Source organism: Gallinula chloropus, assembly GCF_964237585.1.
Source record: "Gallinula chloropus genome assembly, chromosome: 30".
Taxonomy (NCBI): domain Eukaryota; kingdom Metazoa; phylum Chordata; class Aves; order Gruiformes; family Rallidae; genus Gallinula; species Gallinula chloropus.
The window spans coordinates 2,734,362-2,754,467 of NC_140115.1; the positions used below are offsets into that span (position 1 = coordinate 2,734,362).

At 50.5% G+C, this 20,106-nt stretch overlaps 1 protein-coding gene across 1 annotated transcript; it reads left to right on the forward strand.

Moving 5' to 3' along the window:
• Positions 1-564: 564 nt before the first annotated feature.
• LOC311202494 (olfactory receptor 14J1-like) lies at positions 565-1,143 on the forward strand (the record flags this gene model as incomplete). Its single annotated transcript, XM_084277079.1, has 1 exon — positions 565-1,143. The coding sequence occupies one exon, from the start codon at positions 565-567 to the stop codon at positions 1,141-1,143; it is 579 nt and encodes a 192-aa protein (XP_084133205.1).
• Between the last annotated feature and the right edge of the window lie 18,963 nt (positions 1,144-20,106).

The following is a 20,106-nucleotide window of genomic DNA, read 5'->3' on the forward strand; positions in this document are numbered from 1 at the left end:
AGCAGGACTGAGTTCTCAAGACCCACAGCCAACCCTCCTCCCAGCAGTGGCACACTCAAGCCAGCACAAAGCAGACCTCCCAAAAGGGACCTGACAAAAAGCTTCCTGAATACAGGGAGTCAATGTGAATTGGAAACTGTTTCCCTCAAAGAATTGTTCCCTAAATTGTCACTACCTTTTTATCCTTTGACAGGTCTCCACACTTGACAGCAGCAGATGTCCAACAGCAGCAGCTCCATCAGCCAGTTCCTCCTCCTGCCCTTTGCAGACACACGGGAGCTGCAGCTCCTGCACTTCTGCCTCTTCCTGGGCATCTACCTGGCTGCTCTCCTGGGCAATGGACTCATCATCATCACCATAGCCTGTGACCACCACCTCCACACCCCCATGTACTTCTTCCTCCTCAGCCTCTCTGTTGCTGACCTTGGCTTCATCTCCACCACTGTTCCCAAATCCATGGCCAATTCCTTGTGGGACACCAGGGCCATTTCCTATACTGGATGTGTGGCTCAACTATTTTTCTTTGTATTTTTGATCGTCACAGAGTACTATATTCTCACTGTCATGGCCTATGACCGCTACGTTGCCATCTGCCACCCCCTGCACTATGGGACCCTCCTGGGCAGCAGAGCTTGTGTCCACCTGGCAGCAGCTGCCTGGGCCAGTGGGTTTCTCCATGCTGTGCTGCACACAGCCGGTACATTTTCAGTGCCCCTGTGCCATGGCAATGCTGTTGACCAGTTCTTCTGTGAAATCCCCCAGATCCTCAAGCTCTCCTGCTCAGATGCCTACCTCAGGGAAACTGGACTCATTGTGTTCAATGTCTGTTTAGCTTTTGGGTGTTTTGTGTTCATTGTGGTGTCCTATGTGCAGATCTTCAGGGCTGTGCTGAGGATCCCCTCTCAGCAGGGACGGCACAAAGCCTTTTCCACCTGCCTCCCTCACCTGGCTGTAGTCTCCCTGTTTGTCAGCACTGCCATGTTTGCCAACCTGAAGCCCCCCTCCATCTCCTCCATATTTCTGGACCTTGTATTGGCATTTCTGTACTCGGTGGTTCCACCAGCAGTGAACCCCCTCATCTATAGCATGAGGAACCAGGAGCTCAAGGATTCCATGTTGAAACTGATGAATGGATGTTTCTAAGTAGCAACCAACTGCTCATCTTCTTCTGCATACCACTGGCCTTCTCTTTGCTCACAGGATTCCACTTGTACTTGCTCTTTGATTATTCACCTCCACTCATCTCACCCATTTCTGCTTTGAGCTTCAGAGAGTTTGAAATATCCCATCTCTCAGAAGTCTAATGAACTGTTCTGTCAGAGGTTCAGTGTGTTGATAAATGACCTTGCTATGTATCTGATTGAAACAGATGACAGTGACAGAACTATAGGGAATGGTATCAAGCTGCGCCAGGGGAGATTCAGGCTGGACATTAGGAAGCGCTGCTTCTCGGAAAGGGAAGTCAGGCACTGGAATGCACTGCCCAGGGAGGTGGTGGAGTCACCGACCCTGGGGGCGTTCAAGGAAAGACTGGCTGTTGTATTGAGGGACATGGTTTAGTGGGAGCTAGTAGTAATAGGTGAATGGTTGGACTGGATGATATTTTAGGTCTTTTCCAACCTTGATAATTTTGTGATTCTGATTCTGTGATTCTGTGAAACTGTTCTGCGAGAGACTCTCCTCTGAAAGCTGACCCCCTTCACACGCTGCTTGGCCGTAGCAGGCAGCTGAGGAGAGAGATTTCTTGGTTATTAAACGGTGTCATGTTGAACTGCTGTTTGTTGTCAGAGAAATCTTTCAGTGCCTGTGAACACAGATGATGCCAGGAAAAGTGTTGGGAGTCCAAGGAGGCCGGTGAGGGAACTGCTGGGCTTGGAGAAGATCAAAGCTCTCCAGACAGGGTTGGATCTCAAGAGACTGCTCTTCCTGCCTGTCCTGATCTCCTTAGGAGACCTCTGGACCAGCATCCATTGCAGCATTGTCCTGGTTTTACCCAGGCTGAGAGCCGAGATCCAGGCAGCTGCCTGCTCCTTAAAGGAAAAGCACAGGGGAAGAGGGAAGTGGGGGGTGAGAGGCAAGGGAAGGGAAAAGGAAGAGGAAGGGGCAAATAACCCCAAAACCAAGAAACTAAAAGGCCCGTGGGTTGGGATAAGGATAGTTTACTAAGATAACAGAAAGATACAATATAACAATGCTGACAGGACTCTAGAGCAAAAATCTATGAAGCTGTTGATACACAATGCGGTTTCTCACCAAACCACACAGCTCAGGCCGTGCCACCCAGAGCCGTCCCAGAACCCGACTGTCCCCCAAGAACCGCGTGTCCTGGAGCCACCCTCGGCCTTCCTCCCGTCAGCCCCCTGATATCCTGGTCAGGATGTAATTGGCGTGGAATACTCTCCTTGGCCATCTTGGGCACCTGTCCTGGCTTCGCCCCTCCTTTCTCATGAATAGAGAAATACGAAAAGCTGAGAAAATCCTTGACTCCTTGACCACAACTAGAAACATCAGGGTGTTATCAGCACTGCTTTCATTTTAACTCTCAAACACAGCATTCCATCCGCTGCTACAAAAGAAGTTAACTCCATCCTGACCGAAACCAGGACAAGCATGCTGCTGAAATTTATTCCATGATCAGAGATATGACAGAAACATTTTTTCCTATGAAATAAATCCTCCACTGTGAAACTCCTTTGAAATTTTCATCACTCAAATAAAACCTCTCCAATTAGTTACGCAGGTCTTAATGTTTCTGAAGTAAATTACTTGAATAGACATGCTTGTAAGGTCTTTCTGTATGATTAATGAGCCCCATGGTGTCTTTTCTTCTGAGTCCACAGACCTCAGATACCAAGAGGAGAGTGAAGAAACCTCTCAAGAAGTTCAAGTCAGGAATGTCATGATCCACACCAGATAGACTGCTTTGGCAGAGGTTAAACCCCCCTGCGTTCCAACCGACCTCAGATTGCTCTGGGTGGCTGGGGGTGGCTGGGTTGAACCCGAGTGATGTCCAATTAGGTGCTTTATCATGAGGAGGTCTTCAAAATTCTTGGGAACAGAATTAAGACTCAAAATGCAGTCAACTTTTAAGTCACTTTATTTGCCTGCAACAAGTGCGCAGGAGAAGGAGGGGGGTGGGGCGAGGAAGAAAGAGAGAAGAGTGAGAAAGAGAGAGAGAGAAAAAGAGAGAGATTTCAATATCTACCACCACGGAGCTGAGACATCCCATCAGTCCGAATCAACTTCACGTCAGGTGGGGAGTTCCATTAGTTGCTGGTTGTCATGGTTCAGCGCTGGGTGCAGGGGGGTTGCTCCACTGCGGACGTGCACACTAACGTGGCAGTTCTTCTTGGTTATATACAGTTCAATGATACTTATTCATTAGGTGACCTCATACACCTGTACATATTCATAACCTGTCCCGCTTCACATTAAAATGAGTTCCAAGAGGTGATTTCCATCAACTCCTCCCAGCTGTGCCTGCGCACTGCTGTTTGGTGGTGGTCGTGAAGGGTCGTGGGGATGAAGTCAGATGGCTCCTCTTCGTCACCACAAGTAACCTTCTGTCTTGTGCAGACTCAGTTACCCCTTGACTCTGATCCAAACTACAAGTTTGGTTTCAGCAGGTTTTGTGTACCTGCAAGGACAAGGGGGAGCTTCAACTAGTTACAATGAAATGCTTTGCCTGCATTTGTGACCAATTAGAGACAAGCAAGGAATTCATGAACAGATAAGGAGGAGGGGGGTACTGGAACTTGTCAAAGAAGTGATTTTATTTCCACAGAGCACATAGTCCTTGGCTGTGTAATTTACTTAAAATATGGTGTTAGACTCAAACTTATGTCCCAATTGGTGTTTCTTCTTTATCAGTGAGGCAGAATCGTTCAAGCGAGTCATTGTTTATGGGAGGTCACCACTGTGGCACTTCATCCTGTTAGCAAGTCTTCCTTAACCCTTTACAAGCATGTTAATGCAATATTTCAGCAATGTTGAGACATAAGTCCACTGGTACAGGCATTTGTTGAGGGACACAGTACATCACACCACCCTGTGGCTCGACACTGCCATCTTATAGATGGCACTCCGTGATAGACAGGAGATAAAGGAGGAAGGAAAAGTGTGTGCACAATAGCTCAATAGCTACAATCAAAACATTCAAACAATTAACAATTTGCATTTGCAATAATCAATAAGAATTGTTCCCTTGTAGTTCAGGGGCTGGAGGAAAACAAAAAAATGATACTTTACATGAACATTTAGTAGATGAATATGTGTGAGGATCACAAGGACACATGAAGCAAAAGTCAACAAAATTTAAAAAATGCATCATAAATTGTCACCATCTAATGAATACATTCCCTTGTTTGTTGTGGTTTTGGAAATGCAAAACTGATCAATGTTGGAATATGCAATGCAGGCAGTCCACAGCTTTCCCACCCCATCACCCATTGCTCAGCAAACTAAGCTTTAGGTGGGTCCCCAGGCCTGGTCAAAACCGGCTGGAGTCTTCTTTTTTGTCATGTGCCATCATCATGGCAGAAATACTGGGTTCACTGGATTCCTTTTCTAGTACATTCTGTGGGGAGGTGGGGAGGGAGAACTGCGCATGTGCATTTCCAAAAGCACACAGTTAGGTGAACAAGCACTGGAGCAGCAGAAACTGGCTGGCGTTGGTGAGGATGAGACCCCAAATCCCTCCCCCGAACTTTGTCCTTCAACTCCAGGAGTGGGAAGGTTTTCCTTCTCCAGCACTATAGCCAGGCAGTAGGGACAATGTCCTTGCTATGGCTATAGTGGTGTATTGTTCCCTTTCCATTAGACTTTCAGGTTGTCACAGCCTACCCAACATGTGCGGAGCAACCAGAGAGGTGGGTGTTACTGAGACCGAGAGGTCTCTTCAAACTCAGATAGTTGGTTTAGAAAGAATCAAGGTTTTCCTGTTCTGTTATTGCTTTACTTCCAGGCAGAGGCCCCATGCTTCTCCTCACAGGGTTGCAGATGCCGTGGCAATGTGTGAATGATGCCGTGTGATAGAATTCTATGCACTGTTAGGAGCTCTTGTTATTTTGGGTTTGGTTTTGGTTGTGTCTGGTTTCTACTGTTGTTACAGCTGTGGACACCAATAAAGTTCAGTTTTGTTCAGTTAACCAAGAGTTTCTATATATCCTAAATTCTTCTACAGAAAATGCAATAACCCTTTTCAATTTGCAAAAAGCAACATTTCCCAGCATTTTCCACATCTGGGAGCCAGCACCAGAGAGATGGAACAAGGACAAGAACTACAGGGTAAGGAGGGCAGGATTAACAAATTAGGAGCAAGCGCTGGCCAGTGAGGAATGGAGAAGGGCAAAACATCACCAAGGCTGCGTGGCAGAGAGGGAGGAATCCGAAGAACAGGGACTGGGATGCAGACAGGGAGGTTCAGAGAAAGAAAAACAAACAAATGCAAACCAGTCACGGGCTCCCAGCTGGATAGGGACAAAATAAAAAACTGCAGCAGGGACCTGGACATGGAGGGACAGAGAAGGGCAGACAAATAGCCTGGGCCACGGGACAGACAGCTGTGGACTTAGAACAGTGAGAGAGGGAGCTGGCAGAGACAGAGAGAGGCCAAGGGAAGAGTCCAGGCAGGGAGAGGGAGAACTTACAAACTGGGAACGGGGAGCCAGAGACAGATGCAGAAAACGAACAGACTAAAACACCCAAAGAACCCCCACAAAGCCCAAAACACAAAGAAGCCACAAAAAAACAATGAAAAACTCCCACAAACTGCAGATCCCACAGGAAAAGCCAGGGAACCCTGTGACTAAACCTGATGGGAGGGCTCAGAGGGTTCTCTAGGAGTCAGGGTGCCCAATGCCTGGTCTCAGGGAGGCTCCCACAGTGTCTCCTTCCCCCTTACGCCCATCCTTTCTGTCCTCACTGGCAGCCCTGGCCTCAGCTCAGCTTGGCTGCAGCTGGAGCAGAGCCTGGGCCGGCCCAGACCACCAAGGCCTCCTGGCAGCCCTGTGCCCCAGGACTACAGCTCCCAGCATGCCCCGGGGCTCCCCTTGCTGTGCCTGAGCCTCTGGGGACACCGTCCCCCAGCCCGGCCCAGCTCTCTCAGGCCGCAGGGCTGCTCCCTGAGGCTGCCCTGGCCCTGCACTGAGAGGGGCACAGCAGATGGACAGAGGGACGGAGGGACACAGGCCGGGCCAGGGGGCGGGCCAGGGGGACACAGCAAAGGCAGGTGGGAGCAGAAGGGATGGAGAGAGAAGAGAGAAGGGCAGGGAGCGGGAGAGAGACGTGTGGAGGAAGGGAAGCAGAGCAACAGGCCCTGGGACAGACAGACAGGGGTGAGGAGGGACAGACAGGCTGTCAGGGAAAGAGAACATCAGCCAGTGTCTGAGGGGCAGAGAGGGGAGATGAAGGAAGAAGATGTGTCTGCTGAGAAAGACAGGGAAAGAACAAGATCCTGATGGGCTACAGACAGTGGGAGGAATCCCAAAGTGGGGTCAAGGATCTGGACAGAGCAGCGTAGGGAGAGTCAGGAGCAGCAATTATGGGCAGCGGCCCCAGTCCTTGAGCTCCTGTTTGATCCCAGTTTGGAGCCGTGCCATGGCCTGGAGAGCGTGCTGCAGGGAGGTGACAGCCACTGGCGAGCAAGGCTGAGACCCGCCTGAGCGCAGAGGTGGCCGCAGAGCAGCCCAGGTGAGCTGGTTCTCTGGACTGTCAAAGAGGACACCCCTGATTGTGCTCATGGAGCAAAGGAGGATACGCTGAGCAGAGATGTCTCTAGTGTTCCACTCTCCATCCAGGTCACGCGATGGCTTTGTTTCCTCACGCTGTGGCAGTACTGCAGGGCAGGGATGGCAGGGAAGGTTTGTGTTTGGACGTTTGGGATTTGGGTGGATGATCTGTTGGTTTAGAAAGTTCTTTTTTGGGCACCAAAATGGGTGCCAGTGGTTCCAGAAAGTTCCTCTCCCTTCTCCCTTTGCAAGCATCTTGGAGAACGGGAGAAATCTGGGAGGGACGCCCCTGCCTAGGGATATATTCAAAGAGCATTGTAATGCAGGGTGGTGACAATATCACTTGTTTAGTGGTGAAGGGTGGCCTGAAAATGGGACCTTGAAATATCACACTGTCTTTCCATTCCTGTTGATTTGTCCAAGAAAGGAGGAGAGGTGGGAGGAGATAGCATATGCGTTGAAAAGGGATTGGAAGATTAGAAAGAGAGATGGTTCGATGGATTTGTGAATCCCAGAGGGGCAGATAGCTTTTAACTGATGAAGGAAAGTGAGAGGAGCATTTGCATTGCAAAGGTTCTAAGATGAAAAAAGAGTGTGTTTGTTGTTGAAGCCTTGAAAAACTGGCGTCAAAACTCACTAGCCTTGGTTACTCTTTAGCAGGTATCCTTTACTGAAGCATTGGGCAGATGGCTTTTCTGAATGTGTGCCTCCTTTGAAGCAAAATGTCTCATCTTTATACAGATTAACTCTGCATTGTCTAAGAAAAGGCAGAGATATGCAGATTATTTCTGCAGAGTTTCAAAAGCACCTTCCTGCACCAACTGGACACTAAGGGCTTGTAGCAGAAAACAAGATGTGCTCTGTCTCTTAATGGGGCTGTGGTCTCTTTCTTTATTACTCCCCTGTCTTCACTTACTTCTCTTCAGGCTGTTACAGGGTTATGGTTCAATTTTGTAGCTGCTCTAACAAAACAGCTGAATTGTCTCTTAAGCTACATCATTGAATCCTCCCACCCATCCCCCTTTTCATTATCCTCACAAATTCATTTGTAATCTCCAATGATGCTATTGTGTTTCAATGATTTTTACCTGTCTCTACTTGATGTCTTATTTTATTTCTCCTCCAGTTATCTGAAGTTACAGTGTTGTGTTTACACCACCAGAAAGAACATTGAATTACCACAGAAGAACCTAAAAACAACATACCTATCATAATAATCCGTGCAAAAAGCTGCTTGATCCAGGCAAAGTTTGGGAGCCAGGAAGTAAGCTTATTCCAAACCTCTTTAAATCCTCACGATGTGTCATCTTGAGCTACTGGTTGAAGTTGTTTTGTTTGTTTCCTCATACTAATTAAATCTGCTTCATTTTCCTTTTCTTGATCTATATCTGCACAACAGCTTTGATTTATTACCCCCTTCTTTGGCAGGGAGCAAATCTAGTGCTATCAGCTTTGGTCTAACTACGTCCCTTGAGGAAGAAACCTCAGTTTGTAATCTTGATGGCTAGCATCTCTTGTGTCCTTTTGGAATAACCCCATGCTGGCAGACATACCAACTGTAGATTTCCCAATTGATTTATTCATAGCAATGGGGAGAACCAAATGGTGGAAAGCATGAGGACGTACTACTGGGGGCTTTAGTCCCTTTTTGTGTATTGTCCTCCAAGGGGTTCTTAGAATTCCTGCTGGAGGGTGCAAGTGATTAAAAATTGGGTGTCCAGGAATTAGGTATCCTAAAGCCCATGTTCTGCTCCATTTATGTGGTAATGCTTGGCAGGCCTTTCCATCTCCACATAGCCACCCTGCTCCTTCAGGAGTATGGTCACACAAAGAATCTCCTCTTCATCCGTTAAGTAGAGGGAGTGGACACCCCCTTGGGATCTGTGTACTCGGCATTGGTGAGGCCACACCTTTAGTACTGTCTGCAGTTATGGGCTCCCCACCATAAGAAGGACATTGAGGTCCTTGGGCAAGTGCAGAGAAGGGCAACCAGGCTGGGGAAGGGGTTGGAGGGCAAATCATATGAGGAGCAGCTGAGGGAGCTGGGGGTGTTCAGCCTGGAGAAGAGGAGGCTGAAGGGAGGCCTTCTCACCACCTACAACTACCTGAAGGGAGGTTGTAGAGAGGTGGGCGATGGTCTCTTCAGCCAGGTGACAGAAGATAGAACAAGGGGCAATGGCCTCAAGCTGGGCCAGGGCAGGTTTAGTTTGGATATTAGAAAAAAATTCTTCCCTGGCAGAGTTGTCAGGGCCTGGCACAGGCTGCCCAGGGAGGGGGTTGTGTCACCCTCCCTGGATGTGTTCAAAAAAAGGGTTGATGAGGTGCTTAGGGATCTGGTTTAGCATAGGATGGGAATGGTTGGACTCGATCTTCAAAGGTCTGTTCCAACCTGGTGATTCTGTGATTCTGTAACTGTTTTGACAAGAAGCGTTTCCTTTCATGGGTCAAAACACAAACTCCAAGTTAGGGCTGTAGAACTGACATGAAAGTCTCCTAATTGTAAGGCACTTGTATCATTTCCCATTAGAATGATGGCTTTTCCCAAACATTGCAGCTGTTCCTTGGGATTGGTCCCATTCTTTCACTTGCTGTTCTCACAAGTATCTGGTGTCAGGACACTCGACATCACTGTAGCTGTCCCCCAGCATCATGTTTATCTGCTGGGGAGTTGCACCGATTTGTGACCAGGCAAACATTCAGTTCCTTCAGCTGCTGGAGAAGGCCAATGTAGTCTCCCTGACCTCTGGAGCCAAGAGCTATAGGGCCAACTCCAGTTAGCAACTGCCACTGGTATTCCAGAGAGGGGCGGTTCCATGTATTCCGTGGGCAGTGTGGTACAGATCCAAGTGTCATTGTCCTTCCAAGCAGGAATGGTGTCAAAGAACCATGTTAATAGATGGGCAGAGTCATTTTTCATAGTGCCAGCTCCTCAGTTTCAGCCTTCAAGATCCTTGGGGTTCAGAGGACCATTGCTCTCCTGGGGCTGTTTTTATTCAGGAAGGATGAATCCAGGGAGGTCACTCTGACTCATGGAAACTAACTTCACAACTCAGGGAGAGTCCCAAAGCAGGTCTGGTTATTGCAGTGCTGGGTGCAAGGGGGGCTGGCGCCTCCGTGCCTGCACACTGACTCAACAAGCAGTGGGATATTGATTACAGAGTCATGCATATACAGGAGAATTCTGAGAAAAGGTTGTGCTATTCAAAGCAGTTTTGAGAATTCATTATCATAACTCTTCTCCCTCTGGTGCAGGCGAACTGTCCTATGGTGGTGGTCTTTGGGGGTCTTCTGGAGGAAGGCTCGTAGTCTTCCTCAGAGTAAGCTAGTCACCTTTGGTGCAGATTGCTGAGTTACAGCCACAAGGTCAGTTTGCACCTTGACTAATTGCACCAGCAGCTCCTTCTGTCTTGACCCTGCCTCTTCCTGTTGCCTCCTTGATGTTATCTACCCTTCAGCTGGGGTTGGGCTCGATGATCTCTCAAGGTCCCTTCCAAACCCCACAACTCTGGGATTCTGGGATTCTGCTCATGGAAAAACATTTGCTCATGGTAAAACATCTGCTCGTTAGTGTCTGTCTCTTCCTAGCTATTGTTCCATTAGTCGTTTGGAGATGTCAAACTCATATTTGCCTACTAAACCAATTTCTATCTATATCAGCTTGTTTAGCGGTCGCAATCATGAAGAACCTGTCTACACAGAGCAGATAAGAAGCAGTTCTTCAATTGCAGCGCTGGGGAACACGCGGGATGGCTCCACCAAGGACGTGTTCCCCCGAAGGTACAAAGCACAACATATTTATACAATTTTATCCAAGTCATTGCACATCATGCTCGCTTCATAGCTTGACCTTTGCAGTGATTGGCTTTTGATGGCTTCACTTTATCTATATTCTTATTCTATAAAAATCATTGGTTAACTACGCTGATTGTTTTAAACACAAAGAGGGGAGGATAGTGATTAGCATATTCATGTTATTTCCTGGAAATCATTATCCTATGTGAATGTCCTCCATGCCTGTGTAGTTGTGTTGAGCTGGGTCCTCTGGTGGTCATCGATCCTCTGCCTCACTGTGTCTGCGAACCCTAACCCTAACCCCATCCTTGAGCAAGCTCACTTCGTCTTCGGCTGCTGTTTCATAACCAAAGCCAGTTTCTTCATGGTGTTACTGTTTTAACTCAAGGTCCGTAACCAGCACCCACTGGTTTAATTCAGAGTCCATAGTGATTTTCCACAGTGATAAAGGCACACACCATCTTGTCCCTAAAAGCCTTAACATGCTGTATATTCTCATAGCCCCTATAACTCCTTTAAAAGCAAAATCATTTTCTAAACTAAAACCAAAATCACCTAGAAGTTAAGCTGTTTTATTAGGGTTACTGTAACAAGCTCTCGTACATTTAAACCTCTGGCCCTGGTCCCTAATGCACTTTTCTTCATTTGATTCAATTGTTTTCCTAGAGATCCTTTCTAATTCTGCAACTGCAATGCTCGGTTCAAGTGTGACAGCTGTTCCCCTCATTAAACACGGCTTAGGACAAAAATATGTTCTTCTTGTCTTCCTGCTGACAAAATGGGGAAAACCCCCATCCCCTCCCATCCCATCCAGCGTAAAATGGGGCTGGGAAAAGCCATCCTCCAGCCTGGAAAAGTCTCCTCACGGCCGGGTTGGGATTTGTTTTTGCTGAGGGTTATTTGGCGTGTTTGGCCAGGATCGTGCTGTGAGGAGTGACGACTCCTGGCCGCCTTCCCCCCGCCTGTGTTCCCCTCCTTTTCCTCCGTGGGTTTCTGGGCCCCTGTCGTGGTGTTTTTTAACGTCGAGGGAGAATGAAAAGCATCGTGGGATGAGAACATTATGGATCGGGGGTTTGGGGTGGTTTGGGGTGGGTTTTTTCCTCCCCTTCTTCCCCCTTCTTTTTGCCATCAGGAGGGAAAACTCTTTGCCCCGAGGTGAGGTGACTCCAACAACATCACCACGTGTTCTGCTGCTTATAGAGCGAAGCGGGTTCAAGATGTTTTGGCTTGAAAAGCACACGGGCGTTGAGTGCCAGGACGAGGTCAGGGGTTGGGGATAGATCCAGGGCCCAGGAGTTCTTCTCCCGTTCCCCAGATGGCCTTGTCTCCTCATCCTGCTACCCCAACGCTCATCAGACATCAGCCAGGGAGGAGAAGACCGTCTCCCTTCCGCCTCGGAGAAGTGCCTTTACGAGCCCAAAGCGCATCTGTCCCCCTCTGTGAGTTCTAATTCGTTGCTTTTTTGGAAGGATTTGAGATTCCCCCAGCCCATCTCTTTCCCCCTGACCCGCCTCACCACGTGTGACATCACAGGTGTTCCTGTCCCTATAGCAACGGGCTGGCCCAGGGGTGGCCAGTTGCTTCCCAGCATCCTTTGCAGGTAGCAGCCAGCAGTGTCAGTGCTGGTGCTGTGGGATACGCTTCCCAACGTGGGCGTTCGTTCCCTCCAGCTCCTCTTTGGGAGCTTCTCCGCGGTCATTAGCCCAGCCTCGCTGGCCCCATACAGATCAGTCTTTTGCGGATCCCGACAAGAACTGCAGCCGACAGACAGCTCAGAAGCCAGGTCCTGGAATCCTTGAGCTGCGGCCCGGGGAAGGTGTTTGTCCACCACCGAGCTTCTCCATATCATTTGTCGAGGTAGCCGACTTCTTCTCTCTCTCTTTTTTTCCTTTTTCCTTTTATTGCTCTTCTCCTCCTCCCCAGTTTTCATTCCCTGACTCTCCTTGGGGAGTTGTGACCCACCAAACCCTGGGATCTGAGTAAATACCTCAAACCAATCCCCTGTCTTCCCCTCCGACCTCCCTCTGCATCCCAGCCCTGCCCCGTGCCACATCTCAGGTTTATCATCAAGAACTCCTCAATTCCAAATCTCTTCCCTATCCCTTGCGCTGCAGCAGAACTTTAGGGACAAAACCAACTAAATCAGGGCAGTTTTAAACTGGACTTGGCTTTCTGGCAGCTGGTTGACGTCCCTCTTGACCAGTGGGTGTCCATCCCCACCATCATCATCATCATTGCTGTGAAGAGGAACACAAAGCGTGGTGCTCGGGGGCTCCCAGCCCCTCTGCTCTCCTGACCGTAACCCCTCCCCCCTTTTTCTTTGCAGTTGACATGGATGATGAAGACGCCCGGTGCCTGCTGGATGTCATTTGGTAAGCTAAACCCCACGGTTTCAGGAAGGCAGGAGGGTGGGAAGGGGTTTCTGCCGCTTCCCCAGCGCAGCGTTAGGTCTCCTGGAGCCAGAAATCCCCCGAGGCGCATTCCAAAGGGGTCCCAGCTCTACAAACCCTTCCTGATGGATGGTTGGCATCCCTCAGAGGGCTCCGGGCTGTACCGGAGGAGGTTTGGCACTTGTCACCTACCCCGTCGCCTCCTCCTTGTCCTTCAGAGTTTGTGGCTGGAGCTCCCTGGGAAGAGGGAGGCCCTGGCAGCCTTGGGAAGAGCATTTACCTTCCCCACCATACCTCAGGCCTGCGACAGAGCCGCTGGCTTCCCAACCTGCCTACGCCCTTGGGTTCCATTAGCGAAAGGAGCTTAATTAGACCCGGGCGCGATGCTGCCGGCGCGGCGTGCGCCTCGTGTCCCCCCTTAACCCTTTTCCTCCTGCTCTTGTGTCTTGCAGCGACCCTCTGGCCTTGAACGAATTCTTACATGGATCCCAAAAGGTAGTGGCAGCTTGGTTCTCTGCCCCGAGACCCCTTTTTGTCCTTATCCCACCTCTTTTCTTCTTCTTAATGAATGAGGAGGGGGGTTGGGGTTTTTTTTCCTACCTAACCCCCCAAAAAACCAGAAAGCAAACCCCAAGTTCAGAGCCATGTGGTCAGAGCCACGAGCCACAGCTCAGTTGCCTGGCAGCACCACACACAGGGGCTCTTCCCCCCCATCCCCTTTTTGTGTGGGTTTTTTTTTGTTTTCCATTTTTTAGATACATTTTTAAATTGGGTTTTTCCTGCATTTTTTGGGGGCTCTGTACTCCCAGAAGAAAGTAAATCTTATCATTTTAATTACAGATTGACAGTGATGATCTCTTGGACAGCACAGGAGATGCAGCCAGTGCCTTTTTTGGAGGTGCTGGGGTATGTATTTTTAATTTATACTTGAGGAATGACGGTTTAGAAACCTTTCACTTTTTTTATTCCCTCTTCCCCCCCCGCTTTTGTTAAAATTTCCCTCCCCTCTTTTTAATTCCCCTAGCTTGTTTTCCTTCTGTTTCTCAGCTCTAGTGAGGAAGAGAGGCAGGATGCAGGGATTTGTATCTCTCACAAGAAAAGCAGCCGGGTTTTTCACAGAGGGCTTTTTCCTTTGAAGGTTTCTTCCTGGAATATGGGTTTTTTTCCCCTTCACAACCCGATGCGGTGTTTTCAGAGCTTTGCTCCCTGCCCATGTCAAAACAGCTCAAGCACCCTCCCTTCCCCCCTGCCTCGTTGGGACGTCCTTGGCCTCCCTGACTGGTCATTTGAGGTCCATCTTGTCAGCTCTTCTAAGGCCACAGTACCCCAGGGTTGGGCTCCCCTGGGGATGAAGAAGCAATTTCAGGTCTGGGGGCAAGGGAGCCCATGGCCCCCTCCCCTCCCCTCCGAGGTGGCTGGCGAAATGTGTCAGGTGAGCTGACTCGAAGTCCTCATTGCACCTGAGCTCAATTCCTTCTCCTCTCTTCTTCCTCCTTCCTTCTCCTCCTCCCCACGCCGCTGACCGGCTGTTTCCCCAGCTCCAGATGCAAGAGCCCTCTGGCAACCATCTGAGCACCGAGCAGAGTCCACCTGCCACCAGCCTGGACTTTGATTTTTTAGAGGACATCTTGGGGTCCCCCTCGGGCGGTGGGACCAACCTGCAGAACTCAGACCAGCCTCATGACATCCTCCAGCAGAGCCTGCAAGAGGCCAACATCACTGAGCAGATGTTGAAAGCGGAAGCCGAGCTGGATCTGGGCCCCTTCCAGCTTCCCACCCTTCAGCCCGCGGTACAGGCAGCCACCAGCGGCACCCTGCAGATCTTCTCCGGCGGGGGCAACCCCATCGGGCTGCAGCAACCCGCCGTCCTGACTCCCCAGGCCTTGGTCCAGCAGTCGCTGGGAGACGATGTGTTCAACAAGGCCATCGGCATTCAGCCTTTGCTCCAGCAAGTCGGCTTGGGCAACTCCACCATCCAACCCATCTCTACCCTCCAGGGTCTGCCCAACAGCAGCCCCAGCGGGACACTGGGTATTGGCCCGATTCAGGTGGTGGGGCAGCAAGTGGTGCCCATCAACCAGTCCACACAGCTGATCAAACAGGTGCAACCCTCTCAAGTGGCCACCATGCCCATCAGCAGCTACATCACCCTCCCAGCTCTTCCCAACCCTGCTCCTCAACAGCAGCAAAGAGTGGACAGGTTCCAGCAGGTAAATTAAGTTACCGTCGAGGGTCTCCAGCGCCGGGAATAGGTCAGAAGGGGAGTGAAGTGCAGCAAGAGTGCAGCAAAGCACGGCCACGAGCCTCCTGGGTTTAGAGGCAAAATCATAAGCCGAAACACGGCTGGTTCCTCCCAGGCAGGTCCCGGGTGCCACCTCCCTCCTTCTTCTTTGGGGTGGGGGGTGGGAAGCGAGACAAAGCCAAGGGGGTTTGGGGGTGCTTGTGCCGCCCATGGTGTTAACGTCTCCGTGGCTTGGAGAGGCGCTGCCACGAGCGTATGGCCGATCCCTCCCCTCCCTGCGCTCGTGCGCCACATCACCAGGAGTTTAATGCCCAGTTATTGTTTGGTTTTCCCAACTTCTTGTGGTTTTTCCAAATTTTCTTTCAATTAATCCTGTGTAGGTGCCGCAAGGGATCATCCTGCAGCAGCCTCCCACCAGCCAGGCTTCCGCCGTGCTCCTCCAGCTCACTGGCCCGTGCTCCTCCATCCTGGTGAGCGGCCAAGGACAAGCAGTGGGGGTGATACCGACGCCAACCCCTGCACACAGCCAGGCGCCCGCCGCCCTCCCACCTTCCACTGCAGGTCGGTACCCAAGCCAGGGAGGGTATCCCAAATGGCGCCTGTTCACCCTGAGCTCGGGGCAGTGGGGTGAAGCCTGTCACACCCGTGTGTAGTCAAACGGCCACTCATTTCCTTTCCCTAAAGCTCTGCCTTTCTGGGAGGGGGAAGGTGGGGAGGGGATAAGGGGTGAATTGTGGGAGGTTGTTACTTATTATTGATGTTTTGGGTAGGGGGGTGGGCGGGAAAGACATGGTTTTGAAAGAAAAGGGTGAAAGGTTGAGGAGTGAATGTGGTATCACACCGGTTCGGTTAATGATGGTGGATGGTGTTGGAAAGTGGGGAAGAGGAGGGGGTGTGCATCCAAAAGATTGACATGGTGTTTCCCTTGCAGATGAGTACATCTCCTCCTTGTCCCGCTCGCAGAGCCTCTTCTCTCCTTCTTCCTCCTGCTCCTCATCTTCCTCTTCCTCCTCCTTGGCTGTCCCAGCCTCCTCCAGCATCCTGCTGCCCTCGCAGAGCCAGAAACATCCATTGCTGCAGCCGCCTCCCCCCATCCACCCAACCAAAGTGCTCATCAGGCACAGTGGGGGTTCTCCATCCCTCACTGGGGCCAAAGCCACTCCGGTGCCAGACAGCGGGGATGAGGACGCTCTTCCATCGCGGAGCAAACCCCCCATCAAGACCCCCCCTGAGGCTCAGAGCTGCATCCGCCTCAACCTGAAGGTCAGGCAAGAAGCCGGGCGCATCAAGGTGGTGCACAGCACCGTGGTGTACCCCGTGTACCAGCGCCCCGCCAGGCGCCGCCTCACCAAGGGACCCGTCCCCACGGCTCTGGCACCGGCAGGCAGATGAACGGCACGTGGGTCACGTGGCTCCATCTCCCCCCGAGACAAAACCTGTCCTGACCTACTGCTGCCTCCTGCTTTGGAAACACTACCTGGAAAACATGGATACGTTGCTGGACTCCCCGCTATGCACACCCCCACCCCCCCACCCCCAAGTTTCCTTCCCACCCCCTGGGGCATTTGTGGGATCCCTTAATCCTGTGTTTTTTAATCCCAGGTCCTTTAATCCTGGATTGATAAACCCCAGATTGTTTAAACCCTGGATCAATAAATCCCGGATCCAGAAATCGCAGATTGATAAATCCCAGAATGTTTTAATCCCATATTCCTTCAATCCCACATCTCTTAATCCCAGATTGCTTAATCCCAGGTGATTCAGTGTTTCTCTGCCACCGAGGGGCTGTCCTGGAACTCCTCAAACCCTCCAAAACCCCTCTGGAACACACAGTGATATTTCCAGGGCTGGGAAGTGGCGGGTGGGGAAATGATGTGGGGTGGGGGGTGTATTAGTGGGATGTGGGAGGTTATATCAGTGAGGGGGGGTGTATCTGTTGTGGGGTGGACTAACGCAGCTCTCCCCATGCAGGTTCAGATGCACCCATGTCCCAAGCCAGGTCCTGGAGAGCATCAGCCTCATTGACACCCCCCCCCCCCCCCCCCGCAATCCTTTTAGGGGCCGAGCAGCACCTCCCCAAGGATAAGGGGGGTGTGAGGGGGAACATAGTGCCCCTCCCTGTATTTCCTCCACACCCCCTCCCAGTAGTCAGTCTGGCCATTCCCACCCTCCCCCTCTACTCCCGAAAACAGCTGGACCCCCCTTTTCCTGAAGCTGTTTTGGGGGGCCCACCACATTCCTGGGACTGGCACCAAGTTTCCATGTCCCCCCATCTTGTTCTGCTCCCCACATTCCCCAATTTCCTTCCACACCCCAAAATCCTCAGCCTCTGCCAAGAGTCCTGGCACTGGCTGCTGAATCCCAGGGGGTAGGTTGGTTGGAGGAGCCCCCACCCCTACATTAAGGTAGGGGGATTGAGAAACATGAAGGGGGGGAAAGGGAGAGGGTGGGGTGAGATGGGATTAGGGAGGGTTTAGTGTTGGTTTTGGATTCGGAAAGGTGTTTGGGTCTGGGATTTGGGATTTGGTCTGGGATTTGGGGTTATGACTGGGATTGGGGTTAGGATTGGGGCTGGGATTTGTTTTTGGGATTTGTGATTCGGGGCTGGGATTTGTTGTCAAGACTGGGATTGGGACTGGGCTTTGGGGTAGGGATTGAGATTTGGGGCTGGGATTTGGGGTTGGGTTTTGGGATATGCTTGAGGTTGGGACCAAGATCAGGCTCGGGTTTTGGGGTCAGGTTTGAAATGAGGGATCAGTTTGGGTTTAAATTTGGGATTGGGGTTGGGGATTGATATTAGGGGTGGGATTTGGGGTTAGGGTCGCAGTTGGGATTTGGGTTGGGTATTGGGGCAGAGATTGGGATTAGATTTGGGGGTTGGGGTTGGAATTAGGGTTTGGCACCCTTCCTGGGATCCCCTGCCACTGCGTGTGTCCCCAGTGCTGGATGTCATTTTCACTTCTAGTAGTGTCGACCTTAGAACCTGCTGAACATCCATTAATAGATAAAAAAAAATATAAAAGGCTTAAAGAGGCTCCTGGCCTGAAACCTGCCTGGGTAGCCCATCAGCAGCGCAGTGCCCTTAGGGTCAGGGCTTTCCTTACCAATGGAACAGTCCTAGAATTGCCTGATGTGATCTTAGGGCTCTACCAGCGTCCACCTTTGAACACACTAAATGTCCAGCAATAGCTCCCAAACAAAAGTGCAAAGGGCTTCAAAAGGTTCCTGGCGTGAAACCTCCCCAGGCAGCTTTCAAGCCCCCTGGTAACCCCTGAGCCCCCAGCTCAGGGCTTTCACAGACAATGGAATGGTCCAAAAATTGCCTGACTTCTTTTTCTGGCTTTCCCAGCAACCACCTTCAAAAGTGCTAAACATCCAGCTATAGATCCCAAACAAAAAGGTCAAGAAGGGAAATGTTCTCCTGTTCTAAAACCTGCCTAGGTAGCTCACTAGCAGCCCCAGAAACCTTGGGGCTCAAGGCTTTCCTTAGAACTGAACACTCCCAACAATGCCTGATGTCACTTTTGGGCTTTGCCAGTATACACTTTCCAACTGCTGAACGAACAGAAATGGATCCTTAACAAAAGCTTTGAGGGATGAAAGAAGTTCCTGGCCTGAAAACTCCCCAGGTAGCCCAATATCAGCAACAGTACCCTTAGGGCTCAGGGCTTTCACAGAGAACAGAATCGTCCTAACAGTGCTTGACATCACTTTCGGGCTCTACCAGTGTCCAGGTTTGAAACTGCAAAGCACCCAGCAATAAATCCTCTAAAAGAAAATCGAGGGCTGAGAGATCTTCCTGCCCTGAAACCTCACTGGTAGCCCATCAGCAGCGCCAATTGTACTTGGACTCAGGTCAGTCCTTACAAAGGGAACAGTTGATTCAGTGCCTGATGTCATTTTCAGGCTCTACCAGCATCAAAAGTCTGAACTGCTAAATGTCCAGCAGCATCTCCCAAACACAAAGTGAGAGAGCTCAAAAAAGTTCCTTGGAATGAAATCTCCCCAGGTAGCCAAATAGCATCTCCAGTATCCTTGGGGCTCAGGATTTTGCTTGCTTGGAGAAGAGTCCTAAGAGTGCCTGATACCATTTTCAGGCTCTGCCATCATTCATCTTCGAAACTGCTCCATCTCCAGCAATAGCTTTTCAATTGAAAGGCTTGAAGGCTCAGTGATGTTCCTGGCCTGAAATCTGCCTCCATAGCACACAAGCAGCCCCAGTAACCTTGGTGATCAGGGCTTTCCTTTCCTCGGGAAAGGTCCTAACAGTGCCTGGTATCATTTTCAGGCTCTACCGGAATGCACCTTTGACCCTGCTCAACATCCAGCAATAGCTCCCAAACAACAGTTGTGAGGGCCTAGTAATCTTCCTGGCCTGAAACCTCTCCAGGTAGCCCATTAGCAGACCCAGTATCCTTGGGGCTCTTGGCTTTTAAAGACAATGGGATGGTCTTTACAGTGCCTGACATCATTTTCCAGCTCTACCATCATCCAGCTTCAAAACTGCTAAACCTCAAGCAATAAATCTCCCCCCTAACATTATTTGAGGGCTGGAAGATATTTCTGCCCTGAAACCTCAGTAGGTAGCCCACTAGCAGCACCAGTAACCTTGAGACTCAGGTCTGTGCTTACCAAGATAAGGACCTAATAGTGCCTGACATCATTTCCGGGCTCTATCAGCATCGGACTTTGAAACTGCTGAACGTCCAGCAATGGCTCATAAATAAAAGGCTCGAAGGATGGCTGATGTTCCTGGCCTGAAGCCTGCCTAGCTAGCTCTCTAGCAGCTCCAGTACCCTTGGGGATCAGGGCTTTACCTGCCAAGGCAACATTCATAACACAGCCCGATGTCATTTTCTGGCTCTAACAGAGTCCACCTTCAGAAAAGCTGAACATCCAGCAGTAGCTCCCGATCACAAGGTACAAGGGCCTAAAGATCTTCTGGGGTGGAAAC